Here is a 25,543-nt window from a genome sequence, read left to right as displayed (position 1 = left end):
ATTTCTCTTTACATTAACCTGCCTTTAATGTTGGGCTTCCCAGGTAGCCCAGTGGTAAAGAATCTGCTTGCCAATGCAGGAGATGCATGTTTGATCCCTGGGTGGAGGAGATCTCCTGGAGAAGGAAATGGCAACCCACTCCAGTATTCTTGCCTGGAAAATGTCATGGACAGAGGAGCCTGGCAGGCTACAGTCCATAGGGCTGCAAAGAGTCAGACACGACTGAGTGCACATGACTTTAAAGCTACTCTTTCAACTGCATAAACATTTGTTAAACACTCTGTGAAAGTATCATGCAAGCTACTTCAATGGCCATGCATGGGCCAACCTGCATTCTTGCTCTCAGAGTCAAGTATTCATCTCTCCATTCATCTATCCATCTGCTGTGTTCTGCATATTTCTGTTCCCCCCACCCATATGTTGAAAACATACTACCCAACATGATGGTATTAGGAAGTGAGGTTTCTGAGAGGTGATTGGCAGAGTCCTCATGAATGGGATTAGTGCCCTTGAAAAAGGCCCCAGAGAGCTAGCTTGACCCTTCTGCCAGGTAGGGATACAAGGAAAAGCCTACAGATTGTAAGAGGGCCTTCGCCCAAGCATGGTGGCACCCTGATCTCAGACTTCCAGCTTCCAAAACTGTGAGAAAATAAAGTTCCATTGTGTATAAGCCACCAAGTACACAGTCTTTTTGTTATAATGGTTCAAACAAAAACACGATCCATCCATCCGTCCTTCCTTCAAATATTTACTGACCACCTACCATCATATTTTACTAATTATAAGATGTATACCCCCCATCTCTCATTTTAATCAGGACACTTTTTACTATCAATGGCACCATATAATTTATATTGGCAATGTTTTCTCTTGCTCAGTAAAACATAATGTATCCTATAACTGATGGTGTCTTAGGATGAAATATAGTGTGTCTTAGGCATTATGCTAAGTGAGGTTTTATTATTTGAATGCACATCTCTCTCTTTTTTTTAAACTGAACATGATGATTTTTCATTGGTTCTAAGAAAATCCCTGGTTTAATCAGTTTGCAACGTTTCCTCTAGAATGAAATGCCAAGAAAATGTATTGTTCTAAAAACATTTGGGAATACTTCTTTTATCTCAGGCTCTGTAAATCACTCTTAAAAGGGATAGCATTAGCTCTTTTATTTTTCATGGATGGCAGAGTGGACAAAACAGTTGCCTTATGTATTTAATATTATTCCTCTGCTGGGTGTAACTTAATTATGCCTTATCCACCTTAATAACATGCACCAAAACACCCAGCTTTTCCTAATCCAATTCATCCTGGGCCTGTATATATTTAGAAATGCAAATAACATTAAAATGTATGTATACAAATTCAAGACAATGTAATCAAGACTTGTATATACAATACTTTCCAATAATTAAGAATCTTGTGGGGAGGAGAAGGTGAAAATGTTGCCTATAGTGACAACTCATAAGAGAAATTAATTCAATCAAACAATGAGGAGGGTGAAAATGTCAAGCTCGTCATTTCTAGGTATTTTGATTTTTAATTTGCTGGACAGTGCTGGAACAGGACCGGGAAAGGTCAGTTTTCATTCCAATGCCAGAGAAAAGCAGTGCCAAAGAATGTTCAAACTACTGCACAATTGCATTCATCTCACATGCTAGCAAAGTAATGCTCAAAAGTCTTCAAGCTAGGCTTCAACAGTACATAAACCGAGATCTTCCAGATGTTCAACCTGGATTTAGAAAAGGCAGAGGAACCAGAGATCAATTGCCAACATATGTTGGGTCATAGAAAAAGTAAAAGAATTCCAGAAAAACATCTACTTCTGCTTCATTGACTATGCTAAAGCCTTTGACTGTGTAGATCACAACAAACTGTGGAATATTGTTAAAGAGATGGGAATACCAGAACATCTCACTTGCCTCCTGAGAAACTTGTATGCGGGTCAAGAAGAAACAGTTAGAACCAGACATGGAACAACAAACTGGTTCCAAACTGGAAAAAGGAGTAAGTCTCAAGGCTGTATATTTTCACCTTGCTTATTTAATTTATATGCAGAGTACATCATGTGAAATGCTGGGCTGGATGAAGCATGGGCTGGATGAAGCATAAGCTGGAATCAAGATTGCTGAGAGAAATATCAATAACCTCAGATAAGCAGATGATACCATCCTTATGGCAGAAAGCAAAGAGGAACTAAAGAGCCTCTTGATGAAGTTGAAAGAGGAGAGTGAAAAAGCTGGCTTAAAACCCAACGTTCAAAAAATTAAGATCATGGCATCTGGTCCTATCGCTTTATGGCAAACAGATGGGGAAACAATGGAAACAGTGACAGACTTTATTTCTGGGGGCTCCAAAATCACTGCAGATGGTGACTGCAGCCATGAAATTAAAAGACGTTTGCTCCTTGGAAGGAAAGCTATGACCAACCTAGCTGCTAATTCACTTCAGTCGTTTCCAACTCTGTGCAACCCCATAGATGGCAGCCCACCAGGACAGCATATTGAAAAGCAGAGACATTACTTTTCCAACAAAGGTCCGTTTAGTCAAAGCTATGGTTTTTCCAGTGGTCATGTATGGATGTGAGAGTTGGACCATAAAGAAGGGTGAGTGCCATAGAATTGATGCTTTTGAACTGTGGTGTTGGAGAAGGTTCTTGAGAGTCCCTTGGACTGCAAGGAGATCCAACCAGTCAATCCTAAAGGAGATGAGTCCTCGGTGTTCATTGGAGGGACTGATGTTGAAGCTGAAACTCCAATACTTTGGCCACATCATGTGAAGAGCTGACTCATTGGAAAAGATCTGACGCTGGGAAAGATTGAAGGCAGGGGGAGAAGGGGATGACAGAGGATGAGATGTTTGGATGGCATCACCAACTTGATAGACATGAGTTTGAGCAAGCTCCAGGAGATGGTGAAGGACAGGGAAGCCTGGTGTGCTGCAGTCCCTGGGGTTGCAAAGAGTCAGGCATGACTGAGTGACTGAACAACAACAACCAGGCATCACTTATATTTATAAAGAACCTCACAATAATTTTCTGTGGTGGACTAAAACATTAGCGTACTTGCTCAAGTGGTGATTCTTAGGCTGAGAAATAACATCTAATTCTTAGGATGCCGTCATTCATTTATTCAGTAGACAGTAAGTACCTAATGTGTACCAGGTACTAATCTAAGTACAGGACACACATTAGTGAATAAGATGGATAAGAATTTACATTGCCCTGCAGGAAGACAGTTAACAATCCAAGATCAGTAAAGTACAAGGAATGAGAGGGGCTAGAGAAAAATAAACACAGCATGATAAGATAAGTGATTTAAAAAAAAAAAAAAAGGTAGAATTGATCAAGAAAATCCTCTCCGAGGAAGTAGGATTTTAAAGATAAGAAGCTAGCCATGGGGAGATCTTCCCACTCCTCTCTGCATATTTCACACTATTCCAAATTGATTTTGGTGCAAGGCTTCCCTGGTGGCTCAGAGGTTAAAGCATCTGCCCACAATGCGGGAGACCTGGGTTCAATCCCTGGGTTGGGAAGATCCCCTGGAGAAGGAAATGGCAACTCACTCCAGTATTCTTGCCTGGTGAATCCCATGGATGGAAGAGCCTGGTAGGCTACAGTCCATGGGGTTGCCAAAGAGTCAGACATGACTGAGCGACTTCACTTCACTGCAAGCTGTGGCAAGTTGCAAAAATAGCCATAATACTTTGCAGGTCTGCCTATTAAGAGAAGTTCTTTTTCCTATTCTTTCAATGCTGGCTGGCCTTGTGACTTACTTTGGCCAAAAGAATATGGCAGAATTGATCCTGTCCGTTCTGACCCTAGGCCTCAGGAGACTTTCACTACTGCATTTGTAAAACATTTGACTGCCAAGCAAAAAGCATGGGCCTGCTGGCTGGAGGATGAGAGCATGTGGAGAGACCAAGTCATCCCAGCTGCCATGGACCAGGCCATCATAAATCAGCCAGCCCTGGTCAAAACTCTGGCAAACTATAGATGTGTGAAGAAGCCCAGCCAAGATCAGAAGAATTACTTAGCTGAACCCAGCCATAACTACTGACCTGCCAAAACTGTGAATTAAATAAATGGTGGTTGTGTTAGGGTACCTACGTTTGGGGGTGGTTTATGATGGCAGCCTAAGCTAACTGATAAGCCAATGAGTCTTGAGGTCTGATGCCTTGATGGGAATCCTTCATCCAAGTTCAGGTTTCTTTAGGCTAAGGAAAGCAGGAAGGACTAGCTTGTGCTTGCCCTACTGCTGGGATGGTTCTGGAATTAAACCAGTCTTTTTGAGATGTCTGAATGGGAAGAATGGGGCCCAACCTACCAAGAGAAAATTAGAAGCAACCTGAGTGATTACATCATTCCTTTTTCTTGCTTTATGAATAAGAAAACTAGATATCAATGACTGGGGTTTTCATAAACTTGTTTTTTGTTTTTGCTCAGGTCAAGAGTGAGTAAGTAAGTTTTAACTTGAGTTTAAGTAAGTTTTAATGAAAGGCGCACAGGCTTTGAATACAGAAATACTGAGTTGCACTTTTATTTCTTAACACTCTTACTACCTAGCTATGAGATTTGAAACAATTTACGTTATCTATTCAGCCTCAGCTTCTCATCTGTAAAACAGAGCTAATGAATGTGAATGAGCCCATAGCAGAGCTTGTCTGGGCCATTCAGCTGAAGCCCGACTGCCTAGCTGTTGCTGCTACAGCACCAGACTCTTCTACTGCCAGCCTTGGGACTGCACCTCATTCTCACCTGGAGGCAGCTATAGCTCCCATCTGGTGTTCATGCTGACTGGAAGTGCTTAGCTTTGTGGGGTTTTATAAACTCTATAGATGTTAGTGGTCATTCTGTGTAAGTGTGGTTTTGGTGCCTTCACAATCAAATTTTGTCTTTATGGAAAATGGGAACTTCTTCCCAGTTTTGGATCTTGTAGTTAGCAGAAGAAACTCATTACAGGCTGAAATCTGATGTTGGCATAATATTGTGAATCCAGAAGTTCTCATCAAGAAGCTAAAACCTTAGTTGAAGACCTTCAATTGAGCTGTCCTGAGATGGATGCATATGTTTACTTCAGTTGCTACCTATTTTATCACATTTTATAAAATTAACTTTGACATTTACCTAATGCATATGCTGCTGCTGCTGCTAAGTCGCTTCAGTCATGTCCGACTGTGTGCGAGCCATAGACAGCAGCCCACCAGGCTTCCCGTCCCTGGGATTCTCCAGGCAAGAACACTGGAGTGGGTTGCCATTTCCTTCTCCAATGCATGAAAGTGAAAAGTGAAAGTGAAGTTGCTCAGTCGTGTCCGACTCTAGCGACCCCATGGACTGCAGCCCACCAGGCTCCTCCGTCCATGTGACTTTCCAGGCAAGAGTACTGGAGTGGGGTGCCACTGCCTTCTCCACCTAATGCGTATAGTACCTCATATAAAACACAAACTAGAGTGCCAAAGACACATTCATGAAATAACAACGTAAAGTGAAATAGAAAGTAATAACAGTTCAGATTTTTACGTAACTGCTGTGAAGTAGTTATTTCTATTGTTTAGCCACTAGGATTGAAGTAGAGCAAATACTCCTTTGAGATGGTGAGCACATGGCTCCTATAAAATGACAAGGGTTTCAAAGTCATCTTTTAAGAAGAATCTCAGCTAATTCCCCAGATCTGTGGGGATCTAGGGCCTTAAAACTACAATCAGCATTGAGAGAAGATCTCGTCCAGGGGCTTTGGCATCTTACTAAGGAGGATCCTCTGTAGGTTAAGTTTATTTGCTTTTTTCTCCACCATATATTTGAATTGTTAATCGTCTAACTTCATTGGGATAAAGTAAGGTTAAGCAAAGTGACTGAAAGGAGCTTTACAAATTTATAAAGAAGCTTAATAATATACCCAATTATGTTGGAAGCAGCCTGTCCTCTGATTTAGCTAAATGGGGTTGAGGCTGGTCCTCAGGCTCCTTGGCAGGAAATTCCCACGTGGACTTGCCACAGCTGGCCTTAGGGGAGAGAGCATGTCCTCCTCACCCAGCCCCAGTGCAACCGTGAGTCTGGGTGGGAAGAGGGTGGGTTCAGTGGGACCCTGGAAACTCCCTGCCCCAGCTACTCTTTCACAGGCCTCTACCCCTCTATACTTAGAGGCAGGTAGGAAAAGTGCTTTCTCTAAGAAACTCTGTTCTCCTTCAAAAGCTGGGAAGCAGATCTGACAAAGGAAGCAGTGGTGGGCTTTCCCGGGCAGCTCTTCCACCCACCCTCAGCTTCCCTTACACCTGTCCTCCCACCCACATGACGCAAGCTTGAGATGGACTTACATAGTAATCTTGATCCAGACCTTTCCTCCCAATTAGATGCAACTGTCCAAGAGATACCTAGAAAAGAGGAGTTTTGGAAAATGATTTTAGCAGTAGTATTCATTTTAACAAGAAAAGGGGAAAAAAATTACCTGATGATTTTACTATAGTACATCAATCCAGTTTGCTGCAGTTAGCGTGTCTTAAAAAAAGAGGCAGGAAACCATCCTGACTCTGTGTTTTATTGGGTAAATGGTTGACATTGGGTATGCAGCTTCCGCAGGGGCAGGAAGCTGGCCTGATGATGTACAGCAATGCCCAGGCACACTAGTGACCTTAACGTTTGGTTCTCAAAGGTCACATAAACGATGTCCCATTTCTATTCTCATTTCCAAAGACAGGCTGCTTCTGGCTCCTGATAAAAGTTCATTCATATTAAAACCAACATTTATGGTAACTTTTTTCTATAATTACAATCTAGTTTTTTTTTTTTAATAAGTTTTTTAGGAGTAAGTGCCAAAAAAATGCCACTACTATGGCAACTGGCTCCTTCATAAGCTATAAGAAACTACAAGTTAGGGAACGAAAAAGGAGCAGAACAAAGAGGAGGGGTTCTCTTCCCTTCCCTATTCAGGATGGGGCACTGTTGTTAACCCTTCTAGGACTCAGAGAGAACCAAGCCCTTTGTGATTAAAATGTTCTAAAGATTTAAGTTCATCCATATACATTACTTGTATCTGAACATCTCCTCTTTCTGCCAAAAATTTATAGTATTGGTATATGTCCCAATCCAAAATCTCACTGTTAGAACTCAGATTTTCAGGTCTTTCAGTTAGTCTCACTTTTTCCACTGGAATACCTTCACTTTTTTCCAATTTATCAGCAACTGTGAATAGAAACAAGCCAGAGCAATATATAACAGTCATCTTAGGAGCAAGCACGATTAGGCTGATTCTCTTTAAACTATGCCGAGATTGGGCCTCCTAACAGAAAAGAAATATCCTTAGGAGACAGAAATTTGCTAATTTTGTTTATTTGGTTCTGAGAAAAGTATAAGACACTATCTATTCTTTGTAACCAATATAATCATTGTATCAGTATATGTCAGACCCTACTGAAGACCTTAGCCAGGCAGACTCAGGAAAGAAGATAGATGTCAGAAGAAGGCAAACAACCTTTCCATCACTGACTTTTTCTGGGCATCCTGAAACTACAATATAAGAGTAAGAACTGCTTCTTATTTACTTCCTATGGATAGTCTGAAAATAAACTGTAAATATGCTTGAGTAAACCTAACAAAACAGCAGTTTGAAATATATATATATATATCAAATAATTTCAGTTTCATTAAGCACATAAAAACATCTTGATATATAAAGCATCTTAAATTCAAAAGCAGTTTTTTTCTCAGATCCTAATCATGACAAAGATGTAAATTTAGATGTTATTATGATTATAGAAACTAACTAAATGGACTTTAGCATACTCACTTCTTAGACTTTTATTTAATACTCTATTATGGAGTCTGGTTTAGTGATGCTGCATGTGGAAATATTACATGCAACTTTGAAAATTCTAGAAATAATTCACTTCCTGCTCAATTTTTTTTTTTTGTAGACAAAGGATAGGGTAATCGAGTAGTGGTTACTTGACTTGTTCTCAAATGCAATGATAGAGATCGCCAGTGTGTGTATCCTGCACATACATTCTACAATGCATGGACATCCATAGCTTCAGGAATTTTTTAACAAGGCATCCTATATTTGAAATGTTTGAATTATAGAAACTACGTAATATTTATTGATGTTATATTTAAGTTCTCAGTTTAAGGAAAGAAGATCACAAGATCAAGTAAAACAGAATTATTTGGAGACATGAGCTAACAAAAATAAAAGATGAGTACAATCATTTAGAACTTTTTGAAAAGTAACTTAAGAAATCAGAAACTTCACATTGTATGGAAAGAGCTGTATTATAACTGATGTTAAAGCACAGTCTTTAAATACTTTATAAATATTTCAACTAGTATTGATTTATTTTTTAAATGTCTTGGCAAGTCTCTTTATCTTAAAATAAACTATGTGGATTACTCACTATAATCTGCCACTTTCTTGTAATGACTTAGGGCAACTTCACAATTCTGTAGAACATTGATTCCTGACAAATATCTGTACCCCTAAAACACAGGCATATAAATTCTTAATATTCTGACAATACTATATTTATAACACACCTATTTGGGCTCAAGAATATTTAATTACAAACCAAAATCATCTGCGACATCATGCTTCCTCCAGCACTTCCAAAGGTATAATATATCAGTGCCTAAAGTTAAAAAAAAATTATTTGACATCTAAATTTGAAACTTAAACCCAATCACTGCTTTTTTATTCCTAGCCCAGCAATGAACCTTGAACTACTCCCACATAAATCCTAAATTTCATTCTCTTCTTCTTTAAAGAAGGCTGCCATTCACTGAGGGCTTACTGAGTTCTGAAGTTTGTGAAAAGGGGATTGTACATGATATTTCATTAAAACATCACGAAATCCCTATGGAGTAGATATTATCTGAGACTTTTTAATATGGAACATTAGGAAGCTATGGTACTCAGGCCCTAACCTTCCCTAACTATTGAGCTGTGCTCTTACCCACCACTCTAGAGTGAGCTCTTCACTCAAAGAGTAGACTCTCTATTCAGTGTCCCTTTAAAAAAAATCATATTTTGCTCAAAAAAAAAAAATAGAATGACTTTACCTTAGCTTGATTGTATTCCATTCCTATTCCATAAGAAGACAAAAATCCTAAGGCCTAAAGCCCAAAAGAAAAAGAAAAATTCAATAAATCCATTTATTTTACAGTTATTACCAACATTAGCAAGGGCTATTTTAAATATCTGCTCTATAATTACTTGTGTTGTTAACTTATTTCTTATAGTAGAGCAAGTTGCATTATTATACTTTTGCTAAGGCGGCATGAATTTAGAAGAGGTCAGAGTAATGGAAGCTTTGTATAATATATGTGGAAATCAGCTAATACTTACTGAACTTTAGAATAATTATAGTGATAAAATAATATAAACCAATGCTCTGTATGTGTCTGCCTTTTTAGAAATGTAAAGACATTTTTCTCCAATATGTTAAAATTTGAATTTGAATATTTTTCTTCATATTTTAAAAATAAAATGTGATGGCTATAAAAAGTTTGAACAGGAAAAATTATATTGAATAAAAGGTCAAAGTCTGAACACAGATCAAGATGGTGGAATACGAAGCCCCAGGTCTTGTTTCTCCAATGGAGCCAAAATATACGTGCAAAAAGCCTTTATGAGAACTCAAGAGACCAGTTAAGAAATCACTGTTACCCAGTCAAGCTCACAGCAAAGAACAGCCCATTGAAATAGGTCAGAAAAGCCATTTTATTTAATCTGCAATCACTCCTCCCCAAGCCAGCACAGCTTGGTGTGATCAGGAAAAAAAAGAGAAAAATGGGATAGGTATTCTGACTTTCAAGGAGTAGCTGATCAAAGATCTGACTTTCGTCTCATCTGATTTACAGCACTGGCAGAACTGGAATGCTTTAGATGCTAGGGACCTCTAAGCAATAAAGAGAGCTTAGAGACTTGTTGCAACTCTAGAGAACCCGCACTACCATAGAATGCAGTATTTAAGGGACATCAGCAAACCGAACATTATGTGACATATAATAGCATTGTAATACATATTGTGGGAGTCACAGAGGAGTGAGAGAAAGGGGGCAGACAGATTATTTTAAGAAAATTTGGCTGAAAGCTTCCCAAACCTGAGACAGGAAATAGACATCCAAATTCAAATTCAAAGAACTCCAAGTAGGATGAACTCAGAGAGCCCAATGCCAAGACATACCATTAATCAAACTATCAAAAGTCAAAGGCACGGAACACTGGGTGCAGCGAGAGAAAAGAGACTTGCCACATACAAAGGAACTTCCATATGATTATGAGCAGATATATCAGCAGAAATGTTACAGGGAAGAAGGGAGTGGGATGGAACATTCAAAATGCTGAAAGAAAAAAGCTGTCAACCAAGAACACTGTATCTGGCCAAACCAACTTTAAAAAATAATTTTTTTCCTGATAAACAAAATTCCCTGATAAACAAAAACTGAGGGAATTCATCAACACTAGAGCTGCCTTACAAGAACTGCTAAAGGGTGTCCAAGTTGAAAGAATGTTAGCCATAACACAAAAGCATACAAAAATATAAAGCTCTCTGGTAATAATAAATACATAGACAAACATAGAATCATATAATACTGTAATGGTGGTGGATAAGTCACTTTTAATTCTGCTAGAGAATTTAAAAGGTAAAAGCATAAAAGATAACTATAACTAAAAAACTATGCTAATGATACAAACTATAAAAAGATATGATTTGTGTCACTGATAACATAAAATGGGAGGAGAGCAGAGTATATGTGATTGAAGTTAAGTCAATATCAATTTAAAATAGATTCATGCAGTGGTAAAGAATCTGCCTGCCAATACAGGAGATGCAGGAGACATGGGTTCAATCCCTGGGTAAGGAAGATCCCCTGGAAGAGGCAATGACAACCCACTCCAGTATTCTTGCCTTGTCTTGTCCCATGGGCAGAGAAGCCTGGCAGGCTATGGTCCATGGGGTCACAAAGAGTTGGACACAACTGAGAACTGAACTGAACTGAGCAATTAACACATACACACAAAGAGTAACTGCAAGGAAAATACCTATAGAAAATGCACCCAAAAAATGAGGAGAGAATCAAAGTATGCCATTACAAAAAATAAATGAAAGACAAAAGAAGGCATCAAGAGAGGAAAAGAAGGACAAAATAACTACAAGACAAACAGAAAATAGTGAACAAAATGGCAGTAGTGAGTCTTTCCCTTTAAGAAGTTACTCTAAATGTATATGGATTAAACTCACTCAATTAATAGACATAAAAGGCTGAATGGATAAGAAAACAAGACCCAACTTAATGCTGTCTACACAAGATTTATTTTAGATACAAAAACACACATAGTCTGAAAGTGAAAGAATGGAAAAAGATACTCTATGTAAATTGTAAGCAAAAGAGAGGGATGATCACACTTAGACAAAATAGACTTCAAGTCAAAAACTGTCACAAGAGATAAAGAATATTGTGTAATGATAAAAGGATCAACTCACCAGGAAGATATAACCACTATAAATACATATGCATCTAAGAGCAGAGCGACTTCACTTTCACGTTCCACTTTCATGCATTGGAGAAGGAAATGGCAACCCACTCCAGTGTTCTTGCCTGGAGAATCCCAGGGACGGGGGAGCCTGGTGGGCTGCAGTCCATGGGGTTGCACAGAGTTGGACACGACTGAAGCGACTTAGTAGTAGTAGTAGTAAGAGCAGAGCACTCAAATACATGAAACAAACATCGACAGAGTTGAAAGAAGAAATAGACACTAATACAATAACAGTAGGAGATTCTAGTCCCCCACTTTCAAAAATGGATAGAACAAACAGACAGAGATTAATAAAATTTTCTTTGTTCACAGATGACATAATCTTATATGTAGAAAACCCTAATGATTTACAAAAAAACTGCTAAAACTAATAAATTTAGAAAAAGTGTAGGATGCAAAATCAACACACAAAAATAAATAGATTTTCTATACATTAACAATGAACATTCAGAAAAGGAAATTAGCAGTCTCATTTACAATAGCATCAAAAACAATAAACACTTTAGAATAAAATAACCAAGGAGGTGAAAGGCTTGTACACTGAAAACTATAAAACATTGCTGAAAAAAATCTGAAAATACATAAATAAATGGAAAATATCCTATGTTTATGTATTAGAAGAAGTAATATTGCTACTTTATATCGAGGGATTGGATTTAGTGCAACCCCTGTTGAAATCTCAGTGCCATTTTGCAGAAATAGAAACAACCATCCTAAAATTTATATAGAATCTCATATGTAAACTCACAAAATAGCTCATCTATCTTGAGGGAAAAAACTAAGCTAGAGGCCTCACACTTCCTGATTTCAAAATATATTACAAATTAGAGTGATTCAGAATCTGATGGTACTGGCATAAAGACAGACATATAGGCCAAAGGAACAGTGTAAAGAGACCAGAAATAAATCCCCATATATATGGCCAAATGAGTTTCAACAAGGATGCCAAGGTATCGGATGCTTCTGAGAAAACTGCAATCTGTCCTTTCAATTCTGAACATTAATGTCTCTGTTCCAGTTACTGTGGCTGGTGTAACAAATCACTCAGAAACTTGGTGGCGTAATGACCATTTATTAAGCCAAGGATTCAGTGGGTCAGGAATTCGGCCAAGGTAGAGTGGGGATGGCTTTTCTCTGATTCATGATATGGGGGCCTTGGTTGGAAGACTCAAAGGCTGGAGTTGCCATAGTCTGGATTCTGGTTCATTCACGCGTTTGGCAGTTGATTCTAGCTGTTGGTTGAGATCTTAGCAGAGGCTAACGGCCAGAACAACAACATGGGGCGTCTTCTATCACATGAGCTTCTCCAAGTATGTAACTGTGCTCCAGGACTGAGCACCCTGAGAGAGCGAGAGCCAGGCAGAGCTGTAGTATGGTAACTGTGCTCCAGGACTGAGCACCCGGAGAGAGCGAGAGCCAGGCAGAGCTGTATCCTTTTAACGACTCAGCCTTCAAAGTGACCTAGCGTTACTGCCAGCAAACTTTCTGGTTTGAAGTAGTTACAAGCCCACCTGTAAGCACTGAGTCTTAACCACTGGACTGCCAGGGAATTCTCAGCCCCGGTATTTTCTGACAGGTTCTTTGCTATCAGATAGGATAAGATGTTTCAATATCATCTTATACATTTTTTGCCCCACACCTGGAATTTGACATTTTCCAAAGGAGTTGGGTTTTTTTCAGTGGGAGAGGACATCTGTTGTTTACTTTAAGAATAATTCCTTTGTAGGGGAAGAATGAATATCTAAATTTAACTTTTTATTTCTTTGTTATCAAATTGAGATGTATATGTATTAAAAATTAAAATTCTAATACTTCTGAGGGCTTAAAATTTAAACAGCAATGCCCTGCTCTTTTCTTGGAAACTCCCTATTTTCCTCATAGAAAACTACTTTTAATTATTTTGGCTGTTTTCTGCTGATAATTATCATCATTAGGACTCCTGATAAATTGCTACTACTTGCTGCTAATTTATATATTTCACACATTTAGCTATAGATTTGCTACAGGATAGATAATAATTTAGGTCATCTACATGACTTTCTTTTTTTCTTTTTGCTCCTCTTCTCAATAGAATCATATTATTTTTTGTCAGAATAATTGTAATAGACTGTTTTTGTGTTCCTAATATTTTCAAGCTTCTTCTTGTTCATAAGTTTATCATTCCTATCACCATTTTAGAGGTTCATTCCACACTCTTATGCATATCATTGATAATACACCTTTCTTTCCATCAGTTCAGTTCAGTCACTCAGTCCTGTCCGACTTCTTGCGACCCCATGGACTGCAGCAAATCAGGCCTCCCTGTCCATCATCACTCCCAGAGCTTGCTCAAACTCATGTCCATTGAGTTGGTGATGCCATCCAACCATCTCATCCTCTGTCATCCCTTTCTCCTCCCGCCTTCAATCTTCCCGAATCAGGGTCTTTTCCAATGAGTCAGTTCTTTGCATCAGGTGGCAAAAGGATTGGAGTTTCAACTTTAGCATCAGTCCTTCCAATGAATATTAAGGACTGATTTCCTTTAGGATGGACTGGTTGGATCTCCTTGCAGTCCAAGGAACCCTCAAGACTCTTCTCCAACACCACAGTTCAAAAGCATCAGTTCTTCAGCGCTCAGCTTTCTTTATAGTCCGACTCTCACATCTATACATGACTACTGGAAAAACCATAGCTTTGACTAGACAGACCTTTGTTGGCAAAGTAATGCCTCTGCTCTTTAATATGCCGTCTAGGTTGATCATAACTTTTCTTCCAAGGAGTAAATATCTTTTAATTTCATGGCTGCAGTTACCATCTGCAGTGATTTTGGAGCCCAAAAAATAAAGTCTGCCACTGTTTCCACTGTTTCCCCATCTATTTGTCATGAAGTGATGGGACCAGATGCCATGATCTTTGTTTTCTGAATGTTTAATTTTAAGCCAACTTTTTCACTCTTCTCTTTCACTTCCATCAAGAGCCTCTTCGGTTCTTCTTCACTTTCTGCCAAAAGGGTGGTGTCATCTGCATATCTGAGGTTATTGATACTTCTCCCGGCAATCTTGATTCCAGCTTGTGCTTCATCCAGCCCTGCATTTCGCATGACACACTCTGCATATAAGTTAAATAAGCAGAGTGACAATCTACAGCCTTGGTGTACTCCTTCCCCATTTTGGAACCAGTCTGTTGTTCCAGGTCCAGTTCTAACTGTTGCTTCTTGACCTGCATACAGATTTCTCAGGAGACAGGTCAGGTGGTCTGGTATTCCCACAAGAATTTTCCACAGTTTGTTGTGATCCACACAATCTAAGGTTTGGCATAGTCAATGAAGCAGAAATAGATGTTTTTCTAGAACTCTCTCGCTTTTTTGATGATCCAGCAGATGTTGGCAATTTGATATCTGGTTCCTCTGCCTTTTCTAAATCAGCCTGAACATCTGGAATTTCATGGCTCACATACTATTGAAGCCTGGCTTGGAGAATTTTGAGCATTACTTTACTAGCGTGTGAGATGAGTGCAATTGTGAGGTAATTTGAGCATTCTTTGGCATTGCCTTTCTTTGGGGTTGGAATGAAAACTGACCTTTTCCAGCCCTGTGGCCACTGCTGAGTTTTCCAGATTTGCTGGCATATTGAGTGTAGCACTTTCACAGCATCCTCTTTTAGAATTTCTTTTAGGATTTCTTTCCATGCTTCATATTAAGAACAATTTGGTATTAGACACAGGAGGGCATGGCAACCCACTCCAGTGTTCTTGCCTGGAGAATCCCATGGACAGAAGAGCCTGGCAGGCTACAGTTCATAGTGTCTGAAAGAGTAGAACACTACTGAAGTGACTTAGCACACACCCATGCACTCAGCTTAATAGCTGATGGAATATTTGAAGAGCACAAGGTCATAGGCAGTGTCCTGTGGTGGACTGCCAGAAAATCTTTCACCTTGGCATCAATCCATTAGTCTATACCCTTTATTTACTATTATCAAAGCCTACATTTCTACTTTTTCATCTTGTTTATGATAACATAATCCAAGACTTTGTTAGATGTCTCCCTAAAATCAAGATACAACAAGGTCTGATAATTTCATCAAAACAGAAAATGAATAATTTCTTAAACATTTTATTATGGTTTCAAGGACAGAGAACTATGTTACTTTTTAAACTAGGAAACTGACTGCAGAAAGTTCAATTCCTAAAAGCATAATAGCTCTAATATGTGGTTTATAATTTGTAATCTACCTAATTCATAAACTAAAAAAAAATTATGATACCATCAGTTTCTCTTTAGTCTCAAAGGTTCCATTTTTAGGAAAGTTGATCATAAAGGCTCTTATTACAAATGAAAGGCTGGAATCTTGGTACTCCGCTAACCTCTGTAGTTATATTTAAAATGGTTAAATTGGCTCCTTGCAAAACTATCTTTAGCCAATGTTATTGGCTAAATAATTTATTTTTTCTTGCAGCTCTTAGCAATTTTTGACTCTGCTCAATTTAGAATCTTGTGTATATAGAAACTTTGATAGAACACAAATATACTGACCTTTGTATAAGAAAGTAAAGATACTGTTCTAATTAGTTGATTGTGTATTTTAGGATACTTTCACCAACACTGAATCATTTTGTGCAGAGCCTACCATGCTTTTTGGCCTGATGCTCTTGGAGAAAATTGTGAGGTTGGGAGGTTGTGGATTGTGTGGGAGTTAATTTCCATCCTATGATTGCAGGGGAGTGCTTTATCTGTATAATGCTCAGACTATAAAGTAAGGAACTAAAACCATGACTTCTGCAGCCTCAAATAATCAACTCAAAGAGCAGGCTTCTCTCTTTAGCAGAAAAATAACAATGAGTGATTTTAAATTATTTCTCTGGAGGGCTCCACTCTTTTTTCACTCTTTAAAACATGGCAGGCACTTGTGGAAGACAAAAGATGTCATGGGCTATCATGTAGTAAATATGCCAATTATAGTCAGGGTTGTCCTATTTCTTTACAGTTGGGCATTGTCACCTAACAACTTTACAGTAATATGTTTTTGGTCTTCGGTCTTTTCTGAGATAAGGCTGAGGTGCAATGAGATGGATTATAGACTGATTCAATCTTAACCCAGAAAAAAAAAAAATGCTGTAAGTTGAAGAGAAGCTATGCCATAGTGATGACATCAATGGTGGTTTTAAAAGGTCAAACTCTGCAAATTAGATTTGTTTGTAAGACTCTGAACTCAACCACTGTGCTGTGTTATAGTAGCTGGGATTTAAATTTAAAGAGTTAAGTGTAGAGGATATTTTAATCAATTTCAAAGTAAATTACTCAGGTTCCATATTAACAGTTTAAAAATTAAATATTCCTCCTTTTACTTTTTATATAAGAAATTAAAAGAGAAAAAAGATCAAGCATTTAATTATTGTAATTATTTTATGAGTCTTGAAAGCATCTGTGGTCATTCTTTTTAGATTAAATTGCAAGCTGAACAAAAATGTGAATCAACCCTGATGAAAAACTCAGTTTCTTTTTGTACCCTTAATACAAAAAGATGATTTACATCAAAAAGAAATGCTCTACACAGGTAATCCTAGAATTATCAAAATGATTATTTGATACTAAAATGATTTTTTTTTCAGTTGTAGCACAGTGCTAATAATCATTACCATGATTCAATTAATTTTAAGGTGATAATGTGAATGATCCATTTCTTGATTCTTAAAGCAAATAAGGTTTAGGCTCTACCTTCTTGTTTGGCAAATTAACAAATTTTCCTATTAAAACGGTTCATCAATATTAAGAAAAGAGTGAGCCTTTTTAATTCTGAATTTCTGCTTCCTAAATGAGAATCAGAGAAATAAAAAAATACATAACTACCTCTAGCTGGTATAGTGTAATATCTTATAAGATATTCTCTATTTTTATTTTTGCTTGCTCTTTCTTCAGTTTTCACCATTTTCATGAAGTCTAATTCATGAATAGTTTTATTCAGAAGGTACAGTTTTCTTGAAAATCAATTCAATGAACTCTGTTCACAATCTTAATTGCTTCTATTGCCCTTATTGGGATTTCTTTTGGTTTATTTGGATTTTTGTCAGATAAACCATTCAAGGTGCATGAAAAGAAATAATTATGCCTCTTTCCCTCCATCAGCTTCCCTTTCACACATAGCCTGAAGCTGCCTTTCTCCCCCAATGCCCTCAATGCCACTTTATAATCTGAATTCACATCTTTCTCGCTTTCTTTGTTAAACCAGGGCTCCACGAGCCCGCTGGTGCCTGGCTTCTCCCGTCTATCCCCCTTCAGCATTTCTAGCTGCCCTGACCTCTCCCCCAGAGACAGGTGTCTCCGCTCTCTCATTACCTCTGTCCCTCTCACTGTCCTTCCCTGTCATTCTCAGCACACAGTTCAGCTTCCTCAGCCACATTTCTGTTGCTGCATTGTCCCCACAGTTCCCAGCAAGGTTTCCTATATCAACCTGGCACAAACAGCTCGAGAGGAAAGGTGGTCACCTGGCCAGTCCTGTTAGAGAACTGTGATCAATATGGCATGTGGCCAGCCTGGTCCCAGAAACCAGTCATCGAACAAAGCAATGTTTGTACCACAGAATATTTTTAACCGTGCTTTGTACAAGGAGATAAATCAACTGCACAAGGACTTGCTGTTGGACATAGATTTTCCTGTAGTGATGACTGGGATAAAAGTTAAAATTCCAGACTAGAATCCAGCATCCATTAGAACAGAATCCAGCTGTAGCCCTGGACCAGGGTCCTCTAGGCTCCCTGCCCATCCAGATAACACTTTGGCTCAAAATCATGGGGAGCTAAAGTGAGGAAGGGGGGTCCGAGAGAAGAATAAGGGTGTTTAGGTTGTCAGGGAGAGCACAGGAGGAGCTTGGGACAGAGACTTTTTCCCATCAGTATCGCAGCACTTCAACAAACCGTGTGGCTGAATTTTGCGTATCAGGTTAATGTTGGCCTTTCAGGTGGAACATTTGTCCTCATCCACATTTTGTTTTCTTGCCTCCTTGTCTGTGGTCCATGCCACAGAACCATGCTACCTAGAGTATGTGGAGTAAAACTGACGGCAGCTCTCAGTCCATATGTTTAATGTACCAATTATGTTAATTTGGGATTTCTTTTCTGGGAGTAGTGTTTTGACCTTGCATCAAATACGTCATTCAAGTTCAGACAAATCCTTCATGTTGCCTATATCCAGTATTCTAGACTGAGTGTAAATGTTCCTTTATCCCTGAAGCCTTTTCTACCCGCCCCAGGCAAAGCCAGTCAGACACTTTTCTGTGCCTAAAGCACTTTATACCTTAACTCTAGTCCACCTAAACTGGGCTGCAATTATTTGTTTATATTTAACATTGGCCCATAAGGACTTTGACCTATTAATTTTTTCTTCCCATCAATAAGATTGTGTGTGGCACATAGTAAATGTCCAAGAAACAACTGTTGACTTAATTAATATACCCACTGACAAAGCACATGTTCACTAGTTCATTACCTAGGGATGAGGTAATATTATTTGTAGTGGTGGACATGATAATAACATTTGGTCTGTTTTGGAACTTTATATTTTGGATTAACCAAATATGGGATATATTCACATGGAAAGAGATATGTTCAGGTTGGCCAAAAAGTCTGTTCATAAGAGCTTATGGAAAAACCCAAATGAACTTTCTGGCCAACTCAATATGATATATTATTAAGTGAATCAAGAGCTGATGAGGAAATAGTAATGAAAGTATGTCTCATTTTTGTAAAAAACATTCTACAAAGTTATAGAAAAAATTGTAGAAGGATAATAGAGTAATAATATATATATATATTTTTCTGGTGAATGATTATAAAGTTCCAGGTATGGAAATAAGTGCCTTCACACACTATTTTAATCCTCACAACTTTGTTGATTCATTCATCATGAATTAATTCACTATTCAGCTATATTTTTTTCTGTCCCAGGCACTGCACTGTACTTTTAGAGATACAGTAGTGAACCAAATAAATACAATACCCAGTGTTTTATCATTATCCTAACTCTACAGATGAAAATTAGGGAGGTTGCCCCACCCATCAGAGTTCCTCTGGTCCAACTTCTGGTTCAAATGAATGCACAGACTCACAAGAGGCTACACCTGTCAGTCTGCTCAGGTGGATGTAGCATAGGAACCAGAATTTGCCAGAGGGCAGCATCAGCCTCTTTTTGGTAGGAGTCCTTGTATTTGGTCACACCGTCCTCCAGCAGCCCTCATCTTTAGAGCCTCAGATGACAGACCAGACTCAAGGAGATGAGATCTACACCGGGGGTTTGGCAGCCGCCCTGACACAAAAGCCTCATTCCCTGTGTAACCACTCCATAGGCACAGTCAGCCCATCCTGCCCAGGATCCCTGTACATATAGTTCGTGAGAGTTTCTCCCAAGGTTGTTTACCAAGCAGAGGTCATTTCAACGATAAGTAATACTACCTGGAAAGAGAACATTTTATTCCTATCACATCACCAGGGAAACAGAAGTAGAGGGTGAACCAAAGGTCAAATTCGCAGGCAGAAGGGGAAAGCGTTTTGTTAAGTAGAAAGTGGTAGAGTGGATTTGAAGTTGAATCTGTCTGATTCCAAAGCTTAGCTTCCATGTTTACTGGATGGAAAAAAAAATGATCTCTGGGAAGAAAGCTTTTAGGTAATTTTTACTCTCTTCCTCAAACTTTCTGAATTCACAGGTTTGTTTTTTTTTTAATTGTAATCAGCATAAATTTATTTTGTAATCAGGAAGAAATGTTTTCATCAAGAAGACCAAGGACATGAAAACATACTTTTGCTACCACACTAAGTACAAGTAGCCAGAAATAAAACAGTGTATGCACTTGCTCTGTCATGATGACGCTGTAAAAGAGAAAGAAGCCAAACAGAAATGCAAAGCGGTCCTGACAAGTAGTGGAGTCAGGGTGGTTGGCTTACGAGAGGCTTGCTTTTGTTTGTTTTCATGGTTTTCCAGATTTTCTATGAAATGCTTATGTTATTCTGGGAATAGAATGAAATGTTGGTTGGTTGGTTGGTCACTAAGTCATGTCCTACTTTTGTGACCCCACGGACTGTAGCCCACCAAGCCCTTCTGTCTCCAGGATTTCCCAGGCCAAGAATATTGGGGTGGGTTGCTTCCTTCTCCAGAGGCTCTTCCCGACCCAGGGATCAAACCTGTGTCTCCTGCGCTGCAGGCAGATTCTTTACTGCTGAGCTACCAAGAAAGCCCCATAAAATGAAACACACATTAAAATAGAAAAGCAAATTTATATAGCTTGTAAAATATTTAAACCAGGTGAAAACCAGGCAAACATCATCCTAAAGAAATAGATTTAGTTCCATATTTCTTTGCATAGGTAAATACAGTGTATTTTTTTAATAAAATTTAACTATGTTAGGGGCTTGGAGTTCTCACATTATTTTAAAACACACACGTGGACGTGGAAGAGGGGAAGGGGGATTAGAGAGCAGCTCTGTTCCATTCCTAAAAGTCACTCCAGAGCTAAAAGGACTTTCCCAGGCTCCTGCCTTGTGTCCTGATGGAACATTTAGGGCATTACAGTAATTTGCCTAGGCCTGGGCTTGTGCAACAGAGGCTCAACTCCTCTCACATGTTATTTGTCTATAGTTATTTCAGGAGGTAGCTATTTAAGATTTAATTTTCTCTCAAAACTCACGTTTTGGGCTTTATATGATCCTTCCTTAGCCAAGGACTCATATAATTGGATAGCTGCTGTGATGTTTTGCATGCCAAAATTTCCAAATAGCAAAGCATCAGCCATTTTCTCCATAGCTTTCAAGTTTCCCATATCAGCTGCTTTGGCAAAGAATATGTAGGCTCTGTTTCAAGAATATGAAGTTAGAAGTGTGAGTGTCAAAAATGAAAATTTATGCTCCTCCTTCATTCTGCTTCTAACAAGAAGGACCCAGTTGACATTGCTACTAACACTACAGTTTAACTATATCGTCCATTACATCTCTAGACCAGAAGATTTTTTTCAGCCCTAAGTCAGTCTAAGAGTATAATTTCAAATATATCTGACAAATAATGAAGCTGCTGAAAAGGAGAAATATTTAAGCTATATCATTCATGCTTCAAGCTAATAGACCAAGTGGAGTGAAAAGCTGGGGCATTTGTCCTAAAATAGTAAACCTTCCCACAGTAAATCCCATTACTTATGAGTATTTGATTTATACAATGAACTCTGAACAATATAATTAAAATCAGTTTTAAGAAATCAAAACTGCAATGTCACACCTAAGAAGTTACTATCATGAGAACAACTGTCCCTTTACATTCCAAAATAATTTTCTGAAGCAGAGCATGTTCTTTAGCACAACCAGACTCTGTGGAAAAACAATAACCAAACAAAACCGTAATGATTTTTAGGGCTCTAGAGTCTGACTGACTGGGTTAAAATCTACCATTAATTAGTTTGAGAGCTTCAGGCAAGTTACTTAACTTCTCTGTGCCACTGTCATCTATAAAATTGGATAATAATAGCATCTACTTCATGGGGCTGCTGGGAAGATTCAGTGAGATAATCCATGTGAAGTTCTTGGCATAACTGCCTGATATAGAGTATGCCCTCAATAAATTCAGCTATAATTATTATTAAGACTATTGCATAGAAAGTTTTATGGCATGGTAATTGTTCTCCTATAATTTGTGGGTAAATCACATAAAGTTAGTGATTACAAATATAGACACCAGAGGATTGTCTCGCAGTACATTTTATGAGTCCTGGTCAGAAGTCACCCAGACCTGATCTGTGAAACAAGTAGTGATGGAGAGCCTTACAAGGTCAAAACTTGTGTTGGAGACAGAGAGTGCTCTGAGGACTTATTTTTATTCTTAACACTTCCCCTTTGGTAGCAGTAAGATCACAAAGCATTAACCTCTGCCTGTGACCTTGACCCAAATATAGGAATAAACACACAAATCTACCATAGCTACCAATTCAGGAGGATTAGGAGATTCAGCTTTATACACCCTACCCATGCTGATGTTAAAATAAGTTCCTCATGGTCAAAGGCTGGAGCCGAATAGAATAGGCCAGAAGGGCCAAGAAAGAGATATCCAGGTAAGCATTAGGCTCCTGGATGGTAAACAGAGAGTAGATCCCAGCGGAACCAAAAGAAGCCAGGAGATCTAGCAAAAAAAATAGCTGTGGTCAAATCAAGTGGAAGTTCTGGGGGCCAAAAAGCAAATAATAAGAGAGAAGGTTTCGAAGGTCAGTGAATGCATGGGTCTGGCATCACAGGACAGGCATGGCACCCAGTATAGATTCCCAGGAGCTCTTCTGTCACATGGCTTGTTGCTGCAACAACATGGTCTGCTGGGACGAGAAGCGCACCAACATGGTCCAGAGCAGAGAAACCTGAGATGGGCTGCAGCGGCCAGGAGTACATGTAGTTGCTGGTCCCAAGAGACAGCAAACATTTGCAAAACCAATCCCTCTAGGTGGCTTTGAGTCTGAGGGAGGAGGGGGTACCTCTGTCCCCTATCAGGGCAGTCCAAGCTGATACATGGAATACCAGAAGCTGGACCCTGGGTAGAAAAAAAAGTCATGGCAAATTAGGTGGGATTAAGATCTGGACTGTAATCCCCAAGAGGGAAAAAGTAGGAGAAACTGGGAAGGAAGGGTAGGTCCACAAAAGAAAGTTCCGTTAGGTGTCTGGATTGTCTCTAGAGGATTTGGTGTTGGATGCTCGGGTGGGTCCTGGGAAAGGGGAGGCTAAGTGCATCTCTAGGACATATCAGAAGCTTATCTCCAAACCTTCCTCGCTGATGAGTAAGTCTTAATGACAGTTAACCTTGGATATCATAGAGGCTTCTCGACTCTTTCAGACAAGTTTGTTTCCCTGACATATGCTTGTTTAACATTTGTACTTCTAAAACCACTAGCTTGTTCAACAATTTTCCTCGCATACACGTGAAGAGACTGAACAAATGAATTAGACCAAGATGTGGGTGTGGATGAGGCAAAAGGACTAGTAGCCCCTGTGACTTATGCTACCCTCAGTGAGGAGCGGTGAGGCAAGGAGCGGGCAGGGCAGAGGATGAAGAGAAGCAAAATGACTCCCCTTTGGTCTGGGGGTATAGCCTCTTCTCTTCCCTGACCAGAATCTTAGAGATGGCTAAGTTGGCTGTAAAGCAGACAATCCTGAACACTGAAGGAGTTTCACACATCTTGCCCACAAACTCCTGGGGTCTCTGGTTGTGAAGAGGTTTGGTTTCGGTTCTCCACTGCTGCCAACCTAGGAGGGTCAGCAGACTCAGGTTTATGTACCCTCTTACGTATCTGTGCTGCTGCACACATAAGCTGTTCTTCTGGGATTCTTGGGCAAGGATTGGAGCAGGATAGGTTGGGAAAGAGTAACCTGAGATTGAGTGACACCATGTAGGCATGAAGGTTCCTGCACTGCTGGATGGCCCTGCAATGAAGGGCTGGCTTTTCTCCCCATCCCCTTCGGTCAATAAAGGAAGGCACCTATCAAGGTTAAGCAGAGCCTTCTAAGAGTGATGTTGTCCCATCAGGCTAAATCTAGGAGTCCCTTGGACTTAATGGGGCCCCTCATCTTGGGTTCACCTGTCTAGGTTGAATCTCAGGGACAAGCCCTTCCCAGAATACCACTGTTCTCTCATCTTGCTAGGCTGGGCTCAGGATTCCCTGTCCTTCTTACTCATCTGTTCAGTGGCACCCAAATGAGCTGACTTCCCTCTAAGGCTGGATTGTATTTTGGGGGCTTGGTTTAACTCCATCCTCATCATGACAGTCCCCAGAGATACTTAGCATGAGGCTTGAGTTTTTGCTGAGGATGGTTTCTTTTGCTCTTATTAAGTGCTTCTAATTTAACTTTCCCTAGAGAGAGGACCAAATCCCTTACTTTCTTTTTCTTGTCACTTTGGAAAAATCAAAATTTTTTGACCTTCTATTTCCTCCTCCATAATTTGGGGATAATAATTTATGTTTTACAATATCATTGTGAACAATGAAGAATATCCCACAATAAGTCACACGAAGAAGGAGCTTGAAAAATGGACGTTGTGATGTTGTGATAACCAGGTTTATACTTAATCCCCCACCCTCATCTTAGAGGCTTTGAGCTTTAGGGAAGAATTCATGCACTGTGCAGCTGCCCTTCCTCAGTCTGGCTACCACAGCTCTGGGAAGCATCCCATAGGGCTGGTATGCCTAATCTGTGAAAACAAAAGAAACAGGATTGTTGGAGGTTTTTATTCCTTCTATTAAGGTTCAAGACACACTTGACTTCTCTTCCACACCTTCCATTTACCAGTTAAAGGACCAGAAATAAAAATAACAAACACTTATCTCCTTATTACTGAGTGTCAGACATGGTTCTAAGAGCTAGACTGCATTATCCAGGGCACAAAGTTGTTAAGTAACTTTCTCTGTCCCACGGCCAGGAAACGGTAGAGGCAGAGTTCGATTCCAAGGTTGTCACTAGAGACCTGATAGGACTTCAGGTTGTCTCCTCTCCTGGGGACAGCAGGGGAAAGATAGTTCTGCCTCCCATTTAGACAGAGCAGACAAGTGAAACGAGAAACAGTGGACGTGGCGTGAGACCATGTGTTCTCTGCTTGGTCACCTCCTAGCTGTGTATTTGTCTTCACCTCCATTTACCATCCTTGCATCTCTATTCCCAAAGTTTTAAAGGGGGTAAAAATGGAACTCTTTTAACTCATAATTCTCTTCTGGGGATAAAATGGCATCACATACATGAAAGTGTTCTGAAAACCATAAAGCGAGGCACAAACGCTGTTAGGCAGCATAAAGCATTCTAAAACAACTACTCTAGTTCGAACAATATGTATTTTTTTCAAATAGTACATATTTTGTTTCACTTGAGTCAGTTAAAGCCAAAACAATATTTTTGCTTGAACGCTTAGGTCAGTGCCTTTATTCTGCATTTCACTTGATGTGTAGGGACTGTGGTTTCATACATAAGGTCTGCCATGTGTTTAGGCTGATAATTTGTAGGATTCTTTAAACACCGTTTGATCCTTTTAAAACAAA

General features: G+C 39.3%; 1 protein-coding gene across 1 annotated transcript in view; it reads right to left on the bottom strand.

The window, feature by feature from the left end:
- SEL1L2 (SEL1L2 adaptor subunit of SYVN1 ubiquitin ligase) overlaps positions 1-25,543 on the bottom strand; it is a 119,404-nt gene that overhangs the window by 30,316 nt on the left and 63,545 nt on the right. The window contains exons 5-10 of the mRNA XM_070382140.1: positions 21,179-21,341; positions 9,044-9,097; positions 8,554-8,613; positions 8,383-8,464; positions 7,020-7,174; positions 6,310-6,366 (exon numbers count right to left, since the gene is read on the bottom strand). Of these exons, the coding sequence (XP_070238241.1) occupies positions 6,310-6,366; positions 7,020-7,174; positions 8,383-8,464; positions 8,554-8,613; positions 9,044-9,097; positions 21,179-21,341 (571 nt within the window). The remainder of the gene's footprint in view (positions 1-6,309; positions 6,367-7,019; positions 7,175-8,382; positions 8,465-8,553; positions 8,614-9,043; positions 9,098-21,178; positions 21,342-25,543) is intronic.

This window comes from Bos mutus, chromosome 13 (genome assembly GCF_027580195.1).
Source record: "Bos mutus isolate GX-2022 chromosome 13, NWIPB_WYAK_1.1, whole genome shotgun sequence".
Taxonomy (NCBI): domain Eukaryota; kingdom Metazoa; phylum Chordata; class Mammalia; order Artiodactyla; family Bovidae; genus Bos; species Bos mutus.
The sequence above is the reverse complement of the archived record's forward strand: the minus strand, read 5'-3'. Positions and strand labels throughout refer to the sequence as shown.